Source organism: Battus philenor, unplaced genomic scaffold (assembly GCF_028537555.1).
Source record: "Battus philenor isolate CCGP_79_NKW_IND1 unplaced genomic scaffold, ilBatPhil1.0.hap1 SCAF_4, whole genome shotgun sequence".
NCBI classification, from domain to species: Eukaryota; Metazoa; Arthropoda; class Insecta; order Lepidoptera; family Papilionidae; genus Battus; species Battus philenor.
In genome coordinates this window covers 1490951-1508525 of record NW_027181704.1, presented here as the reverse complement: position 1 = coordinate 1508525, position 17575 = coordinate 1490951, and the positions used below count along the sequence as shown (strand labels likewise).

The 17575-nt window shown below is 34.3% G+C and overlaps 1 protein-coding gene across 1 annotated transcript in view; it reads right to left on the bottom strand.

Annotated features, from left to right (window-relative positions):
- Positions 1-2230: 2230 nt before the first annotated feature.
- LOC137929007 (protein O-mannosyl-transferase TMTC1-like) overlaps positions 2231-17575 on the bottom strand; it is a 92243-nt gene continuing 76898 nt past the window's right edge. Inside the window, exons 5-14 of the mRNA XM_068772020.1 lie at positions 14521-14697; positions 13507-13696; positions 12384-12505; positions 9435-9599; positions 8286-8399; positions 7150-7293; positions 5963-6162; positions 4233-4398; positions 3226-3349; positions 2231-2608 (exon numbers count right to left, since the gene is read on the bottom strand). Of these exons, the coding sequence (XP_068628121.1) occupies positions 2231-2608; positions 3226-3349; positions 4233-4398; positions 5963-6162; positions 7150-7293; positions 8286-8399; positions 9435-9599; positions 12384-12505; positions 13507-13696; positions 14521-14697 (1780 nt within the window). The remainder of the gene's footprint in view (positions 2609-3225; positions 3350-4232; positions 4399-5962; positions 6163-7149; positions 7294-8285; positions 8400-9434; positions 9600-12383; positions 12506-13506; positions 13697-14520; positions 14698-17575) is intronic.

Genomic DNA, 17575 nt, shown 5'->3' with positions numbered 1-17575 from the left:
TTTATGCACTATATATAATATCCCTTAATGGGTAAAAACAAAAGTTTACAAACCAACCAAAATGTGTGTTATCAATAAAGATCTATGGTGCAGAAACATTGTCTTAAACTTCGGACCTCAATGAAGACAAGCCGTGTATAGGCTATGCTCGGGAAATCTCCACGAGATCGATTTGTATATCGCTTTTTTAATAGCTTCATTATTTGGGACCTCTAGGGACCTCAATTTGATTTCTATCTTTGGAATGACAGGGTCTTTTTTTACAATTTAAATTTTTTTTTTTCAGAAATTTGTTATTTTATTTACTTCTCCTTTCCCATATACTACATTCTCTTCCGCTCTTTCCTTTTTTGTCATTCTTTTTACGAGATCGATTAGCAAGTTAACGTGACAGTGGACAGGTCACATTGTGCGCAGAATAGATGACAGCAAGAGTATTAAGTTTTAGAAAAAGAGACCGCGCATCGGCAAACGCAGCGTGAGAAGTAAAGAAGGGAGTAGAAGGAAGGGAGTAGAAGAAGAGCATTGGAAAAGGTGTATACAGTGCTTCCGACCTATCTTATTGAAAAACTATAGGGTAGACTACAGAACTCTTGTACCACGACGACGACACGAGTTGATTTGCTTGTTACAACACAATTAAAATGAAACAAGTGTTATGTATTAAATGGTTTATTTCTCGGTACATTCAAAGCATTTTCGGGTGCCTTTATTTTTATACTTAACAGTTATTATATACATCTTATTGTAAATACAGCTTCAGTTACATTCGCCCAGATTATAATTTAAAAACGATTATTTAATCACCCATAAACATTTTATTTGCGTGAAATTATTTACCATTAAATAAGGATACATTTAATATGAATTTTTGCTTCATATACCATATTGTTTATTAGTATTAAGCATTTATTTTTTTCCCGTTATTCACAATGGTATTTAAGATATATAATTTTGCTTTTTAAATTGGTTTATAGGCTTTTGAATTTGCAACATTGACCTAAAAACAGTTGGAAAGCTTTCGCAAACGTGCATTACAAATAGCATTTTTATTATAGACGGTTGAGCACTTCTATTATCACATTTATTATTAAATTAAAAAAGGTCATCCAGGTAATTTATATGGGTCAAACATTGGGTCAGATTTGTGTATAGTGTTTGTGATGAAAACATTGTTCAATAGAATATATGTACAAGAACAAACTATTCATTTAAGCGATTTATTGCGACATATTTTTTTATAAGCAGACAGAAGTAGACAGAAGTATTGTGATATTGATATATACTTTTACAATCTTCCATAGGAATATAAACTCATGTTAACAAAAGTAGATCAGTTTCTTGTAACTACAACTTCTTTGATCTATCGTAAGATGTATTACGAGTAGATATGATATTAAAAATGATATAGAAATGTTTGTAAGGAATACAGGCAGTTATAGCTAAGAAATTTGCTTTATATGCAATTTTTATTATTTCTAATGCTAGCGTAAAAAAACGGTGCATTGCCCTTCAAATACACCGACTCTCTGTCAAAAATATAACTTTTCTTTTATATCTTCCTACAAAATGTTTGTGTTAAATTAGTTTTCTATCTAAGATTGAATTTAGATATTTTTACAATACGCCATGTGTTCGATTTTCAAACCATGTTTTTTTTTTTTTTTAAATCGATTACCAGCATCGTTTAAAATTTCCCCTGTTATGCAAATCAGATGATACGTTCCGGGGATTTACCCAAATAACTCTTTTTCAAGATCGATTTTAAATCTTTAATGGAATGAGGCGTTACATTGCGGAAGTCCATCCTAAATAAGAAAGGACCAATATCTAGCCACTTCCGCACATGCAGTGGTTGTCGTGCATGAAAGTGCACCGCCCGCCAGCCCGCTCGTAAATGCGCATGCGACAGACAATGCCAACTACACAACCGCCACCGTAAATTCACCCAACACGTGTTTCACCCCTCCACGGGGCATCTTCAGGAGTTGTTACACCGATTAGTGCTAAACACCGATTTTAAATCATCGTATTTTGGAATTTAAAAAAAGTAATGTTTAAGCACACGAATACGTTTGCAAAATATCTAAATTCAATTCACACTTAACAAGATGCGATATTGTCTGCATAATTTTAAAACTACCCTCAATTATCTTAGACAAGTTTAGTCTAATTGTTAGCATCACGGCAGTTATACGATCCATCACGTTGAAACTTAACAAAGCTACAGTTAAAACGTTTTGATCAGTATATGTTCAGAGAGCGGCGCTGTTAGCTTCGGTATGATATTATTATCTTTAGAGTTCTTTTCTTTTCTATGCATGGAACATTTTTTACCTTTCAGACCTGTTTCGGATTTGTTGTGTGTGGTTTTGATCTGCGATGATACTGATAGACCGCGTTTTTTGATTTTAAGCGTCTTGATATTGCAAACACTATTCGCTGTCTTATCACTTTTGATATAGTCCTCGTGTTCTTCAGTTTGCTTGACTGGTTTGTTTTGATTTGTTTCATAGTGAACTTGTTCTTTATTGTTTTCACTTCCGCGACCGTTAGCTGATGCTACTTCGATGACTAATTGAGTGTGGTCGAAACATTTTGTTGATTTCTGAACAGAGTAATAACGAAGATTTATTATTGAACAGTTCTTAATTTTAACAATTCCTACAGTCCTCCATGGCCTGCCTGGAAGAAGACAAGAGTGCTGTCCATGCATTACTTCGGTGTACGTGGTTACCACCCTACAGAGGTACCCATCTCGGATTACCGAGGTACCTCTCCGAGATCACATTGATGATGAAATGAAAATGGCCAACTCTAAAAAACTTTTATACACCCAACCCTCACTTTATCATACAATTTGTATTACACATAAATAATACTTTTGAACCCCCATACTTAAAATATAAAACTGTCATATACATTTTCGAGTGCATACAGTGATTAGAAAGTAAAATTTGAAACTCCCAAATACAAAAATCAACATATAATCAAATTGCGTGTAATTGTTTCTTTCGAATAATAGAAGTGGTTTTAGGTGTAGCGTAAATAAATAAAAAAAAAATTTGTCAATTCAGTACAACACTGGAGAACTTACGACACTATCACCGTGAACTTTATTTCACATAGAACTATATTTCGGACTTACGACTCCATATTTTTTATATCGTTGCTACAAAGTTTATATTAACTTATAAATCAATTGCTTCTGATATTAATACTTACTATCGGATTCACTGCTCTACTGTAAATTTGTACTCGACCTTCCAACTCTATCTTGAGTCGCCAGTCTCTTAAATACATGTGAGCCGCAGCCATGCTAGGCCATCCTCTCCTCCAAGTCTGCCATCTGGAGCAACACTTTGTTAAATATCGTATATAACAGTCTAATAAAATAAACTAAAAATAAAAAATAAAATATTTACTCAATAGTAGTTTATATGAACTTTGAAGATGATTAGCCAGTTGTAGGATTTACGATCATAGGTCGCTTGTTCGATTACTAGGTTACAATCTAATATAATTCAAATTTCGTGCATTAATTATAAAGGATTGCTCTGTTCACAAAAAAGTTTCCAGAGATAGATATAGATAGATTAGATATCTTTGTTTTATTGCACAAGGTATATATTTGTACAATAAAATCCACAATCAAATTTAGATCTGTCACTGGGCAGATTTAAAACTGATATTAACTAAATACAATTGAAAAAAGTATGTTGTTCTATTCAAGAATATTATGCTAATGTTGATTTGTGGGATTAAATGTTGTTGTTTCACATTCAGGAAGCTAATTGTAGTTAAGCATTCTTTATAAAACTATATTTACAATATAATAAAATCAATAACATTATAAATCTAAGATGGCCGCCGATACAAAATGGCGGATTACATATTTTTCCTTAGCCCCCTCAATATGGGTATCAAATGAAAGGGCTACACTAGTAAAACACGATTATGTCAAAATTTAAAATTCAAGATGGACGCCGTTCCAATATGGCGGACTAGGTACATATTTTTTCACAACCAGCACAATATGGGTGTCAAATAAAACCGTTTAAAAAACGGTTAAACTTAAAAGTTTTTTTACCAATTTTTATCTGTGAAATATATCGACGGAAACTTCATTACTTTCCGGTTCCGATATAATAAAGGTACAGTAATAAGTAACATAAAAACCTAAACTTAACAAAATAAATATTAAAAATAAAATAGTTAATATTTTTTATTACCTTGTCAAAAGCTGTAACGTTCTCGACTTCTGTCCGAGCTTTCTCAGCATTAAGGCGGCAGAGCGGAACGAAATAAGGTCTCCTCTTATCAAACTTTCGATATTTCTCTTTTTAAAAGTAACACGCATCGCTTCGAGATAAAATTTTGCGGCGGGCCCAAAGATACCTGGAAAAATAAATAATGTCATAACACATTTTTAAATATTATAACTAATAAAGCTTGTACGTTCTGGAATTTTGAGTAAAGACCGTCGCAGTGCAGAACATCCACCCACGATATGGACTGATCACCCTTTTTAACCAGTTCCAGCAAGTTCTACATCTATATTTCATTCATAGGTTCAGTGAGTTTAGTCCCATGGGTTCATCTTAGATCAAAACACCTTTGAAATCCACATATACTTTTTTTTGAGATCAATGAAATAAATTCTTACGAGGTACACCTCAAGATATAATTCATATTTAATGAAATCAGGCGTTACCTTGCGGAAGTCCATCCTAAGTAAGAAAAGGACCAATATTTAGCCACTTCCGCACAGACTCTGTGTTTGGCACTAATCGGTGTAACATTACTCCTGAAGATTCCCCGTGGAGGGTTGAAACACCTGTTGAGTGATTTGGCGGTGGCAGTTGTGTGATTCGCATTGTTTGCCGCATACGCATTTATCAGCGGGCTGGCGGGCGGTGCACTTTTTTGCACAACTACTACTGCATGTGTGGAAGTGGCTAAATATTGGTCCTTTTCTTACTTAGATATAATTCAGATAGCAAAAATTAATGAATAAATTCCAATAAAATGTATTTAAATGGAATTTTTAACAACTTAAATCCTTCATCTTTTTCTTATTCCTTTCAATCGATAGATGCCCATTGCAAGATAAAAGCCTCCCCCAAAAACACCAAGATGACTACTCCTGCGCTGCCGGCATCCGGAGATCTCGCGAACTTAACTATATCGTAGGTCCATCTAGTGGGAGACCTCTCGAAAACCTTTCGGCCCCAATCGAGCAGTTGTACGAGCGATGTACCCTGCCTGCTCTTTAGACGAGCAATTGTTCGAGCTACGTCTGTGATGGTTCTGAGAAACTCCTCATTTCTTATTCGATCATCATCAATATTAATAAAACCTGAATAAGACTTGAGATTGTAATTGTGGTTTAATATTAGGACGATGTACACTTTATGAGTCACACATACTAATTACAAAAGTAAGAAATAACATAGTGGAAGAACCGGGATATCTTTGATTATAAAAATGTCTTATATGAGCTAAGGTAGCCCAGTGGTTGAGCATTGAGACTTGGGATCGTAAGTCACGGTTCGATTCTCTGGATACAATCTTACACAGTTTACACTCCGTACATTAATTATATAGTATTGCCACTGCTCAGAAACAAGTTTCCAGAGGATGTACAGCAGCGACCTCTGCTTACCCTAATACCATACTACAATCGCCAACTCGCCTGCCATGAGTGGCGATTATAGTACATCCCACTATAGATATTTTTAAGGCAGGCCTATGTGTTGCACTGGCTGACAGAGATTTACCCTATCTCTCAAAGAAGTGTCTTGACTGTTAAAATTACCAAAACTATATTAAAATCCATTGAGAAGCACCTTTTGTTTAGTAAGAGAAGTTTGTAATGTATATAGCCTTATAAAGTGGGACAGGTAGAGATAAATGATTAGCCCGCAGTATATGTCGCTGTTTCAATCTAAAACCTTCTTACCTTTATCTTTGTACCAGTTGCCGTATAGCACGTGGTATTCCCAATTATTAGGCTCCAGCTGTGTCAGCTTCTTTAGTACTCTCTGCTTCTCTATTTCCGGTATGAGAGTTAGAAGTTCGACGTGAGCTTGAACGAACTGAGGTCGCAACAGAATACACTTCTCCAACATCTTTATCGCTTTATCCGTACGTCTGTTCTTTCTGTGTCAAAATATACAATATTTGAAATGATCGTGTTTTAAATACAATACCATCTGTACAGTTAAATAAAAAAAAATAGTAGATTATTATTAGGCGGAGAATCGGACAACATCTATTTTTCATCCCCCTAAATTTTAAGGGTGGTCCACCCCTAAATTTTATTTTTCAGTTTTTAGACAAATATTTTTTTTATGATACAGCATACAATAATACATACAACCCTAAATTTCCATCCCTCTACGATCAACCCCTTATTTTTATTTGTTTTTTAATGTTTCCTAGAAATAACATACACGGCGAAACAATGTTTGCGGGATCAGCTAGTACGAGTATATATATAATATTTTAAAACGCCACGTGTTCAGTACCATTATCTCTCTATTCTTAATAAAATTATACTTTTTGTGGACCGTATAACAATATACTCTCATGATATGTCTTTAAATTATGACGTAATAAAATTAAAATGTTTATTGGAAAAAAATTTGTTAAAATACTTTTATACTGTGATAATGATTTTGTTGTACTCCTTTATGAAAGATATTGTAAAAGTGGTTCCAAAAAAATAGCCTGTTCTTGTGTAATTGTGTGTAATTGAGGACTCTTCTCAGGTTAGCGCGTTTGGAACCCTTGTATGAAGGATGCCAAAAGCGTAGTTTTGAAACGTAACCTTAAAAACTGGTCATTGTTAGAGCTTTTAAATATAAGAGACCTAATTTATACATTGGCATATGCAAAAACTTGAGCCGAAAAATCTGAAACTATAAACATAATTTCACGGAGGCTAATATCTACGGAACATGTAACTTTAAAATAGAGTAGTTTAATCTGATTCTGGCTTCAAATTGGACAGTTCTGACTATATAAATCATTCCACGTATATAACATTAAGAATAATTGAAAGTAAATCAAGAACGTATAGATCGTCATTCAGAATATCTACAAATTCTTGTCTGTTGAATAAATAAATAATTACTTTGACATTACTTGTACAACTTTCCAAGGTTATAGTGTGCGTTGACGTGATGCTTATTATACTTGATGGCTTGCAGGAAGTGATATTCAGCTCTTTCGACGCCACTCACTAAAGTTCCGATGTTATTGTGAGCGCTCGAATACGTCGGCCATAACCTTTGAACAAAATTTTCAAAATTAATTTTATTCAAACAAAATTTCTAGACCATTGATTCTAAAGTATATAGATAAATAGATTCTCAATTCCAGTTCGTAGCCAGTACACACGAAAAAACACGACGCTCTTCGAGCAATCGTCTACTTAGATGTCCCTCCTCTAGTACCGACTTCACTCACTCCTTATTCGCAATACAACCTATTCTTCTCCGGATCACGCTCCTCCTTGATATTAAGATGATCAAGAATCATTGCGCATCAAGAAAATTGTATATTATTACTTATTACATGAACAGGATATATACACACACACATATATATATATATATATATATATATTTATATATATGTATATATATACATAAATTATTTATATGTGATGATTTTCCCTACCATTTTAATTTTACTTTTTAATTTAATTTTGTTTTATGATATTGTCAGAAAATAACTAATATATAGCTACTTCCGCTTTGTAGCTACATAGATAATACTAACTACATAACGGAAGTAGCTATATATTAGTCATTTTCTTACTTAGGATTGACTTCCTCAAAGTAACGCCTGAATCCATTAGATATTTATGATATTGTATTATGATATGTAAACTTATATCAAACGCGTATATTAATAAGGATATAAGCGTATATTGAAAGTAATACTGAAAAACTTATTAGGATAACAGCGGAGGCTTTTATTTATCTTGATTGTATATTTAAACATTAATAAATTGGTTTAAAAATGTTTTGGTATGTTCTAGTAAAAAAAGAGGTGATTAGATTGTATTGGGGAAAAATACATAAGTGTGGAAAAGGAAAATAATTTTGACAAGCATAGAATGATAAAGCGAGATAGGAAAGGATCATAGAGGAAGCAAAATAGTTGCTGCGCTACAGGAAGTAAAGGAGTAAGGCTTTTGAACATTTACATGAATAACTTAGAAAGAGCTCAATACAAAAGTAATATCGTTTTCAGTAAGGTAAATATCTTTGTACCTCAAAGCCTCTTTATAGTGTTTGATAGCGTTGTCTTGCTGATCCGTCTCGCGTAGAAAGTTCGCGAAGTTGTAGTGCAGTTTAGCGTTCTGCGGCAAAGTGACTATATCCGACCTTAAACAAAACACATTTGAAAAGTTATTTACATCTGGATTCAACCATTATACAAACTGTAGACAGCGGCAAACGATCATTTACTAAAAGTTCCTTTGCTATGAAAGTGTTCGTATTTTTACAACAATATATTATATTTTTATTACATTTATGTTATATTTAAAAGTTTCTTGATTTATGAGCACGAGCTGGTGGACGCAGCCTGATTAGGCCCAACTCTATTTGGACAGACGACATAGGCGACATCTTTGAAGGTAGCATATGCTGGTATCAAAAGGAGAACATCAAGAAATCAGAGAAGAATGAACATGCTTTAATTACTGCCACTACAGATGAGTAATTCTTGGAGCTATGTTGGTGGCCGGTGATGTTCTTCTAATTTCTGATTCGAACTCGTAACGAAACTCAGAGCATAGCCTTCATCATTGCTCTCAGGGTGACATTGAAATTTTTTATGAGGGTCATCAATCTCTACTAAAGATTGATAAAAGGCTCAATCGTGTTGCGTTAAACATGCGAGAATAAATCACATTTGAAAATATATTCCACAGGGATTGGATATAGGCGCTTTAAAGGAGTGAATATATACTTGCTTGCTAAACGCTTTTTAATTATTTCTATTTTTTATATAATTCTTCTTTATCTTGACGTAATACTGTGATAAAAAAGTAAGATAAATTTGTTTATAAATGTATAATGTATAATGTAAGACTCCCACTGCAAGGTTTTGCCCAAATATCGACACGAGGACCTGTCATGTGCTGGCGCATATAACAGTGGTCTACCTAGTGGTACCTATCCACGCTGCGTCTCATGTCACAATATTATTTATCTAGGAAAAAAATAATGAAGCATGAATAAATTTAGAAGCTCTCGTTGGTCGGACGAACTGATAATTTGTTTATATAATACGAGAGTAGTAATAATAATAATATGTTAATAGAAAAATATTTTAACTATATAAAAGATATCTGGCATTTGGCTGCAGAGAATTTCAGGTGACATAATAATAAATAAAAAAAAAATATTACTTACCTGAGAAGCGTTGCTCTATCTCGCCAATCAGCATTCCTTCGATAAGTCCTCGCAACTCCGCTGCCCGCCAGCACAGCGAGTCCAACCACCAGGAAGACCTTCGCACCAGGCTTGGAGTACCAGATCAGCTGAACTCCATACGCCGTTATTATAACACTGCCGACACTGTTATGAACAAATACGTGCGTATTTAAATACCTTTCTACCTTTCACAGTCCATTTCAAGAATTTTTTTTATTCAAATATGATAGTACGCAGTGACATAATGGTAAAGATCAGTGATTCCCAAAGTGGTCTATATCGACCCCTAGGGGTCTATGACAACCTGCAAGGGGTCTACGTCAGCGAAAAAAAATTTAGGGGTCCATGAAATGAAACCCCCATTTTCACGATAGTGGATCTCAACACATACACTGATAGCACCTATTGACTTACATCATACTATCTTATAATATCAAAACATTTACATTATTTATAAAAGTACCTATGAAATAAAAAAAATATTATATATGTTTATAAAATTGTGTAAGTTGTAGGATTTTGGTATTCGCTTTGTGGTCGCAATACATTTTGAACTTTATAGGAAATCAATATCAGGTAAGTAGGGGGTCTACCCAACACGGAAAAAAATGGCAAGGGGTCTACGACACAAAAAGTTTGGGGAACTCTGGTATAGATAAAAAAGTACACGGGTAGTTCAATAGATTTTTGGTTCTGTGGTGAAGTGGTGCAGCGGTACAATACACATATATGAATAAAAAATTATGCTCCACCAAATGTATTATACATGTTTTATTTAAATATGTTGTATATATATGTATGTTCCAAAAGAAGACTGGATAAGTAAATATTTTTACTTAGTTTGTAACAACAAAGCACGAGTTACAAAACCCTCTAAACAATAAACACGGAACCCTAGGATCAAGAGGTGCTATAAACACGCGTGACCTTGAAGTTATTTATAGATATTTGTGTACGGATCTCGGAAATTCTAACCAAGTACTATCGCAAACTTACTAGAACTTTCTCCATAGTATAAATAGGTGTACTCCCCATATCGACAGTTCAGTGTTGTTTTTGGAGTTGTAAGATTAAGATCTACGATCAGTGATACAAAGTGACGATTTGGTAAGTTATTTGGATAGTCATTTCTTGAGCGATTTGGAAGCGAAGTTTTGAATAAGCTAACTAAGTATACTTTGTGTTAAAGTAGGGTGACCATCTGATTTGTGAATAACGGACTTCTTGTGAACCAGTGGTGTTTCATTCCGAGTCAGAACCCACAGTACGTAACAGTATATTATACTCCCAGATATAAGAATGGAGCACTATAGTGATACAATAATAAATATACACTATACATGGGATGAAAAACAAGCGGCCTCTTAAACATGTTTAGGCGGCCCTGGCAAGCATTTCTAAAATTAATTTTATTTAATCGACTTTCTCCTGTCAATATATTGTTATAAAATTAATTATTATGAAATGGTAGTACATGCTAAACAATTGATTTATAATAACTACTCGTCAAAACTGAGTGATGCATTATTAGAAAGCTGCGTACGTATTGCATGTGTTTGTATCGAAAAAAAACGATGCCAAATTTCTCACAATTTTTTGAATATATGTATGCTTTTTTCAGTTCTTATCTTTATTATTTTTGTTTTGCATAAAAAATATAATAACTGCTGAGTGCGGCTCTGTGTCGAGTGCGGTTCAGCGCTACGACCGACTCACGTGTTTGCATCCCCAGTCGGCTAAAAGTTTCAGCGCTAAACGCGCGTCGCTCGTGTCACAACTCTTATATTTTCCGATTCCTATTTTTCTGTATTTAATTATTTAGCTGGAATAATAAAACTTGTATATTATTTTTAAAGATCTTTAGGTTCAGTCCAAGCAGAAAACACATGAGAAAACTATCTCCATAGCGGTGACGCGAGCTACGTGCGTTTAACGCTGGGACGGTTGGCCGACTGGGAACGCCAGCAAGCGCAGGGCAGTACTCGACGAGTTCTTTATTTAAAAAAAATTAATTTGCCCGTTGATTAAAAAGATTCAACCCGTATCATACTAGGGTATAGTATATATTGGTATAAGGGTACAGTGTTACAGTTTACTCGTGAAAAAAATATTTGCATTTTCTCAGTTCATACGCTATAAGTAAAATGCACAAACAATTCTTTAGGATATTGTCTATACAGATAAACGAAATTTGTGTGTTTGTAATTTTAAAATAACCGCTTTTTACTAAATGGATTTGAACATACATACGTACGAACATACATACACATCTCAGAAATAGTTCAACCGTTCTTGACGGGACTTATACTGGCAGATAGCTGATGTGATAAGAAGTAACTAAGGCAATGCTTATTTTAGAAAAAAAGTTTAAACCAAAATAATTAAATAAACAAATTTTTTTGTTACATTCTGCGCGGACGAAGTCGCGGGAATAGCTAGTACTTTTAACTATTTAGACTCATAAAACAACTTTACACATCTAAGGTCTATTTCATTTTAATTGACTTTAATAACATTGTACTAAACTACATTAATGCGTTGAATGTTTTAACTTTCTTTAATAATAATATGGCGAAGTGTTATCTAGTAAATAGAGACCATATTCCTAGCCATTCTTCACCTTTCTTCTTCATTTCAGGCGGTGGACGCTCACTGCAAGTCATAGGCCTCTCAGCCCACATCCAGGGACTTCTAGCAACCTTAACTACGAGTATATCGCCGATCTACCTAGTGGGCGATTTACCTATGCCGCATTTACCGGATCTTAGTCGTCACTCGAGAACCTTTTATACTAGATTATTCAATCTATATTGTTTATTTAAATATATATCAGGTTTCGCTCACTGAGAAACGAACCTTGTAGCATTTACTCCCAGACTTCCAATATTCCAATGTGCAATAGTATGATTTGAAATAAAGAACGAATACCTGGGAATGTAAAGGATCCGTTCGGCTATGACAAAGCCGACAGTGACGAGTAGATTGGTGGCCGGAACAAACGGAATTACTAGCAGCAGAATCCCGACCACGGCGGGCGTGTGGCGGTGTATCTGCGAAAACCACCTATTTGTTATTACAAATGAATATAAAATTAATCGATACGTCTGGACATATGCGACGCTTTAGAAAAACGCTTTTTAAAGCACATTTACTTATGTACTTCTGTTATCAAAAAGTAAAGTGAAATTGTCATTTAAAACTCCTGGGCGTTAGAAAGGCAGGTAATATTTTTGCTTAGCATATGTTTGTTAATAGTTGAAATATCATTTGACTCTTTCTAAACCATTTTGGAGGATGGTATATCTTAAACGCGTCACGCTTAGACCGGCACCAAAATTCGCACTAATTTTGGAATAATAGCGTCAAAAACTCGACTCATATCATTACACAACTACGGTTTTTGCCAGATTTGGCTTTGTGCGACTCTAGGCTATTCAAAAGGAGATAAAAATCGAATCAAAGAAGGTCTTGAAGACTATACCGGAATAAAACAATTCCTACTATTTCTAAGACTGGAAAAAGCGCTAGAAAAAGTGGGTTCCATCGGAGAGGTTACATAGAAGGAATTGAAATGGATTTAAAAAAATGAAAAAAGCAATTGCAATTTATAAACAAATTCATCTTACTTTTTGATCACAGTATTACGTCAATATAAAGCTGGGGTGGCCTCTTTGATAGCCAAATCCATAAGTAAAAAAAAGTAAATGTATCGCGAAATGCAATAGAAAACTTATTCAAAATCTGTGCAAAAAAGGTAATATTTTTTTTTTTTACTTTTTATTTGTTGAAATTATATAAATAAAAGCATCAAATATTGAGTATTTAATTTAAATATTAAAAATTGAACACATTTATTTTACTTTGCTTGTAAATTCTTTAAAATTCTACGAATAATTGATGTCTTTGGACTTAATGAATTTAAAAGAAATTACGTAAGTATGTTGCGAATTTTTAAATAATCCTTCAAAGAGATGTAAGCCAGAGGTAGGCTTCCATGACTTCTTGAAAATACTCATAACAATGAAAAAATAAATTTAAACCTGTGACTTACCTCGATGTCGGCGACACATCGATAGCATAGAAAAAACAGCGCACCGAACGCGGCGCAAGTGAGGAGATTCCTAGGATCCCAGCCGCTTGTGATCAGAGGCACCGACCCCATCTGCCAGTCATGACTGAGCGTCCAGGGGCAAAGAAGCAACCACCAGTTGAATGCCGCAAGGTAGCAGAACGTCATCAATCTAAAAATACATTACTGTTACAGTTACCCATCTAAAACTACTATGAATACAACTAAGTTCACCATCAAGTAAATTATCGAACTTACTAAGTTAGTATACTAGTAGTTAGGGTTTCATCATCATTTTTTCAGCTTAAAAGATGTCCACTAATGAACACAGATATGCTCTACAGATCAATAGAACTGATAGGAAGGTTATTTGTATCTAATAGATTCAAGCGTTACCTTGCGGAAGTTCATCCTAACTAAGAAAGGTACTAATATATAGCTACTTCCGCTATGCAGCAGTAGTTGTGCAATGAAGTGCACCGCCCGCCAGTGCGCTGATAAATGCGCGTGCGGCAAACAATGCCAAACCAACTACCACCGTTAATTTACTCAACGCGTGTTTCTCGTATGTGTGTGTAGGGGTGAAACATGGTGTAACATCCTGAGGATGTTCCGTGAATGCCCATTTATCAGTGGACTAGCGGGCGGTGCACTTTATTGCACGACTACTGCTGCATAACGGAAGTAGCTATATATTAGTCCTATTCTTAGTAAGGTTGCTTGTGTCTCCTGTGAGTGAGAACTCTTCACTCTTCAAAAAAAATTCATCATCATCATCATTATTATGTCAACCGATAAATTCCCACTGTAGAGCAAAGGCTTCCTAAAAGATTGCCATAAAAACTGGTCTTGCGCTGTACGCATCTAGAGACTTTCCGTGACCTTGACTAAGCCATTAGTCTACCTAGTATGGGTCTATCTATGGCACGTGGTCGCCACTCGAGGACCGATAAAAAATATCTTTAGTTAAAAATTAAAATTTTGTTATGTATTTACCTAACTAAAAAACTGGGATGGAATGCAGCTGGGTTGTCCTGGGGTGAAAAGGAAGGCCACGTTCCTTGCAACAGCGCGAGACGAAGGCATACCAACAACGCTAGAGACAGTAAAACTTTTAGCGTTCGTATCGATAAACCTGTGCATTTCTTTTCGATCTTCCACGAGTAAATTGATCTGAAACAATAAATCTAGTACAAAATTTGATTCATACAGAATGATTAACGTGGTAGCGAAATGATCACAGTTGTCAAAATGCTTTCGCTTATCTGTCAATCCATCGGTCTACGCATGCGCAAAAACAAAGGACGCGCGACGTATGATTTGTAGGCGGTTGTCAAAACCGCGTCTCACGTCGAAAAATATTATGAAATATAATAATGGCGAACGGCGTCAAGTGACATATGTGTTGTTGTTTTATGAATTTGTGTTAAATCTTTAGTTCTGTGATGGAATATGGAACTAAAGACTATCTTATATCTATTTTATATCAATGTTTAATATTTACAAATGAGTGGTGAAAGTTTAATATAAAAATTATTTCATTCGCTTAAAAATAATTTATAACGTCGTTGGTGTATCTGAAGTTGTAGGCTGTTGCCTTTTAAAATAACCTGTCTATTTTTCATCCAAGCGTTTTAATTTTTGTGCTCCAGCTCGCTAGGTGTTGTCTCTAACATTGCCTACCTAACCTGTTAAACTTCAAACGTAACACCTATTTCCAATTACCATATATAAAGTGATCACTTTGAAACTATTGTAATACGACAGGTAAATAACTCCTGGCTGTAATTCATTTATAATTTTGTGCTACAAATGGCTCAATTTGATTCTTATTTCTATTACAGATTTTGTCTCTTCAAGCATTATCTGTATTTTACACATAGATAGTAAACATTAATAAAAAAAATTTTGTTTATATGTACGAACTTGGTTTATTATTTTGTCTAAAATTATCACAAATGCAGAAAGAATGAATTACGCTAATTCAGTATGTTATTGAAACAAATTTGAATGATTAATAATATTAAATTCATCCCTCCATGCTCTATTTCTCTCTTTCCCCCCTTCTTCTCTTTGAAAGGAAGATATGAGTGATTAATTAATTCATTTATTTACTTTCTTAGTGATTTCAAACAAGAGGCACATAACTATCACAAAGAGTCAAGCATTATTGCGCAGATAGAGAAAGGAGGAGAGCAATAAAGAAGTTCTAATTTGATAGTTGAGAAAGGCTTAGAAAAGTAAGAAAGAGAGTATTTTAATTTGCACTTCAATAGAACTGTTATAAACAAATAAATCGTGTAACCATAAAACAAATATTTGTTTCAGTGTATTTTTAAACCAGAAAGGAATTTTCTAGAAACTTTACCGCGAAATCTCGCCGGTCGGTATTGTTTCACAAACACATTTAGCCGCGATCGGAAACCGTAAGACTACGAAAGCGCGCGGACCGATGGGAAAAGAAAAAAAAAACTTTAAAACATTCGCAACAATGCGTTCTAGAAAGCTTTTCTAAACGTGGAATTTTCATTAGAAAATGTGTGTTACAAAAGAAATCCCACTGAATAAGCGATGTACTTTAATATTTAGCTTTACTTAAAGATCTCATATAATATACATAATATATAACATATATAATACTGATAATACAATTTAAACTTCATTGGAACGTGACGGCTTGCTGTGACTCGTAATTATTGCGGTGTGATCTGCAGAATGTGCTGGATCTTTGATTTCTGTTTTTTTTGTCATTGTTTGACTTTAAATCATTTAATGTTATTAATTAGATAGTTATAAGGTAACAATTGTAATTAATTTTATATTTCTAAGTTTCTAAGTTAGTACTTTCTTACTGCCTTTTGTTACTGTTTATCTATAAAAAAGGAAAGTAAAGAGACTCGTCTTACATGCAATAGCTTTTGATAATACAATTTTTTTTAGTAACACATTTACAATGCTAACTTTTTTCTTGACTCTGTTTTGTTAAAATCATGATCATGTCTACGATGTACACTCACCCCAAATATCGCCACAATGATTGACCTTGCTTATATGTATATATTACATATTATAAGTATACGAAAAATAAAAGTAAAAGGCTGCAATAAAATAAATAATACATTTTCTTGTTTACGTGCGCAAAGGTAGCCAGAAGATAGAGGACTAACACTTGCGATAGTAGATCGATAGGTTCGATTCCCCGGATAGGATTTTACATAATTTACACTTTCTACATTTATATAGGATTGTCACTGCTCACAAACAAAGTCTCTATAGGATGGGCAGCAGCGTCTTCTGTTATCTATGTATATGCATGGCATGCATACGCCTGATATATGTATGGTATATCCCCCCATAGATAACATTAAGGAAGGTCTATGACTTGCTGTGGGCTTCTACATATATATGAGATTGTGCGCACGTGTGCGTGTGTGCGTGTGTGCGTGTGTGCGTGTGTGTGCGTGTGTGTGTGTGTGAGTACGTGTGTGTGATTTTTTATCGAGCTCTCTTATGATGTATACTTGATACTGATACTGATATATACTTTAAATGCATCCTGAGCAACAAATTCAATAAATAATGTTTTATTTTAAATTATTTTTATGTTATTTCGTCTGTTTTAATAGTCTGTGGCGTTCACACTTTGTATTTTAGGCCACTACGGCAACAATACTTTTATAAAAAAAAACATTCTAGACCGTTCGAAATAAAATTTGAACGGCGACTTGAATTCGGACGCCGTCAGTGATGTGGTCGCTTCCTCTGCGTTAGGTCGTGTAAAATGTAAATATTACGATTTTCCTATCTAACGTGTTCTAGCTGTACCTCACCTCCGCCTTTTAAATTATTTGAATGAATGTTTAAAATTATCTATTATTATTATACTATAGGTCAGGGGTGAGCAACATGCGGCCCGATAAATATGATAATGCTGCCCACCAAGCTTTTCTAAAATTGAATTAGTTTTGTCTATTTTTTCCCATCAATATATTTTTATCAAATTAATTAGTTACCGAAGACTTTGAATTGGAAGTGATTGGCATACAGAGTA